General features: G+C 43.7%; 1 protein-coding gene across 1 annotated transcript; it reads left to right on the forward strand.

Annotated features, from left to right (window-relative positions):
* Positions 1 to 1,121: 1,121 nt before the first annotated feature.
* On the forward strand, positions 1,122 to 2,104 carry LOC106529702 (toll-like receptor 13; the record flags this gene model as incomplete). Its single annotated transcript, XM_014025190.1, is given in 3 exon segments — positions 1,122 to 1,479; positions 1,556 to 1,673; positions 1,785 to 2,104. Coding segments are annotated over 3 exon segments (435 nt in total). The 3' UTR covers positions 2,035 to 2,104.

The following is a 2,104-nucleotide window of genomic DNA, read 5'->3' on the forward strand; positions in this document are numbered from 1 at the left end:
CTTGCTCTCWKCTCACAGAYGTTGATCTGACCAGCAGCTGGGTAACTGAAATACCAAAAGGCTCAATAGTGTCGATGAAGCAGCTGCGGTCCCTGAATGTTAGCGATAACCGTCTCACAGAGGTTCCAGCTGACATAAGGAGCCTTGTCTCGCTTGAAATCTTGAATATGGAGAAAAATGAGATCTCAGAGTTGAGCTGTGAGGATTTTAAGGAGACAACACGTCTTAGAAACATTTCTCTGAACAGTAAYCGTATCTTTGAGATGAAGAGTTGCGTCATTCAACACCTTACAGACCTACGGTTTTTAGATCTGGGTAAAAATCGCATTGCAGCTTATGAAGATATCTTTGAAATTGCCCTTTATAAGCTTGAATTCCTAGATATAAGCTACAACCGTATATGGTACCATGAAACAGAGGAGTTCCGAGCTTTAGAGTCTCTAAAAAGTTTGAATGTGGGAACATATTTTACAGCAAAAGCAAAACGTAAAGAATTTACARTTGTATCACCTGAGGATGAACTGAATTTCAGAGGCTTACAACACTTGGAAACTCTTACAGTATACCTGTACTGTGGCAATGATTTCAAAACTCCTCAAGTAGCAACTTACAAAGACAACCTCCATTTCAAATCTTTGAAAAGTTTTTCTGTAATCTGCAGAGGTGATCGCCAACACGCTAGCTTTGATGTCCCACAGAAAATGCTGGAGGCTATGGAAAATTTGGAAATTTTTCAAGCTGAGAATATCTACAYTGAGGCCCCAGGGAAAAGTACATTTTATGACACTCCCCTTCTTAAAAACCTGACTTTAACTGAAGCCAACTTAACTGATTTAGACCCTGAGATTTTTCTAACCATCCCAAGTCTGCAGAGTCTGGATCTTTCCGATTGTAGGATCAGATCTTTGAATTTTCTTGTGCAGGCCAACCTCACTGCTCTCAAATACCTGAAAGTGACTGATAATGAGATAAATGTGGTTAATGAGACAGTCTTCAATTCCCTTCCGTCTCTAACGTACCTGGACCTGAGCAATAACCCGTTCACCTGTGAATGCTCCAATGCAGGTTTTGTCCAGTGGATAAACAGCAACAAGCAAACACAGGTGGTAAACACACATCAGTATAAATGTTCCTTTCCTGTGGACAAACAAGGAACCTTGTTACTAGACTTTGATATCAGGCCCTGTTGGAACGGTGGCAGCTTCCACTACTTCCTCTGCAGCACTTGTCTGGTTCTTCTGACTCTCCTCACATCCTTCATCTACCACTTYCTGAGGTGGCAGCTGGCCTACACATTCCACCTCTTCCTGGCCTTTCTCTACGACAGCAGGAGGAGGAAGACGGCAGATCCTCATCAGTTTGATGCCTTTGTGTCCTACAACGTCCACGATGAGGACTGGGTTTACAGAGAGATGCTTCCAGTGCTGGAGGGAGAGCAGGGCTGGAGACTCTGCCTGCACCACAGAGACTTCCAACCAGGTGAATGTTTATCTCTTTTTCTGAAGCAGTTCAGAAATTAGTTCCATTATTTACTATTAATTTGTTGTGTCCACAGGTAAACCCATCATGGAGAACATCACTGATGCCATTTATGGCAGCAGGAAGACCATCTGTGTGATCAGCCGCCACTACCTGCAGAGTGAATGGTGCTCCAGAGAGATCCAGATGGCCAGGTGGGGGCGCTGTTTCAATTATACAAAGAGAAGAAGAGAAAAGTTCAATAACACAATGGTTGAAGATGATTTTACAAAGACCATTTCTTTTTTTGTTCTGCCTTTTTGCAGCTTCCGTCTGTTTGATGAACAGAAGGATGTGTTGATCCTGCTGTTYCTGGAGGAGATCCCCTCTCGTCATCTGACTCCGTACTACCGCATGAGGAAGCTGGTAAAGAAACGCACCTACCTGAGCTGGCCTCAGGCTGCACAACACCCAGGAGTCTTCTGGCAGAATGTCCAGAGAGCTCTGCAGACAGGAGACGCTCTGACTGAGAACACAGACCTGCTGACCGGACCAGCAGGACCAGCAGGACTCTGAGAAATGAAGCAGAGCTACTATAATTTGAATGTTTAACTTTTATGGAATTTCTTGCCATTATGTTTTTTTA

The sequence above is a fragment of the Austrofundulus limnaeus genome, unplaced genomic scaffold, assembly GCF_001266775.1.
Source record: "Austrofundulus limnaeus strain Quisiro unplaced genomic scaffold, Austrofundulus_limnaeus-1.0 Scaffold460, whole genome shotgun sequence".
In the NCBI taxonomy this organism is placed as follows: domain Eukaryota; kingdom Metazoa; phylum Chordata; class Actinopteri; order Cyprinodontiformes; family Rivulidae; genus Austrofundulus; species Austrofundulus limnaeus.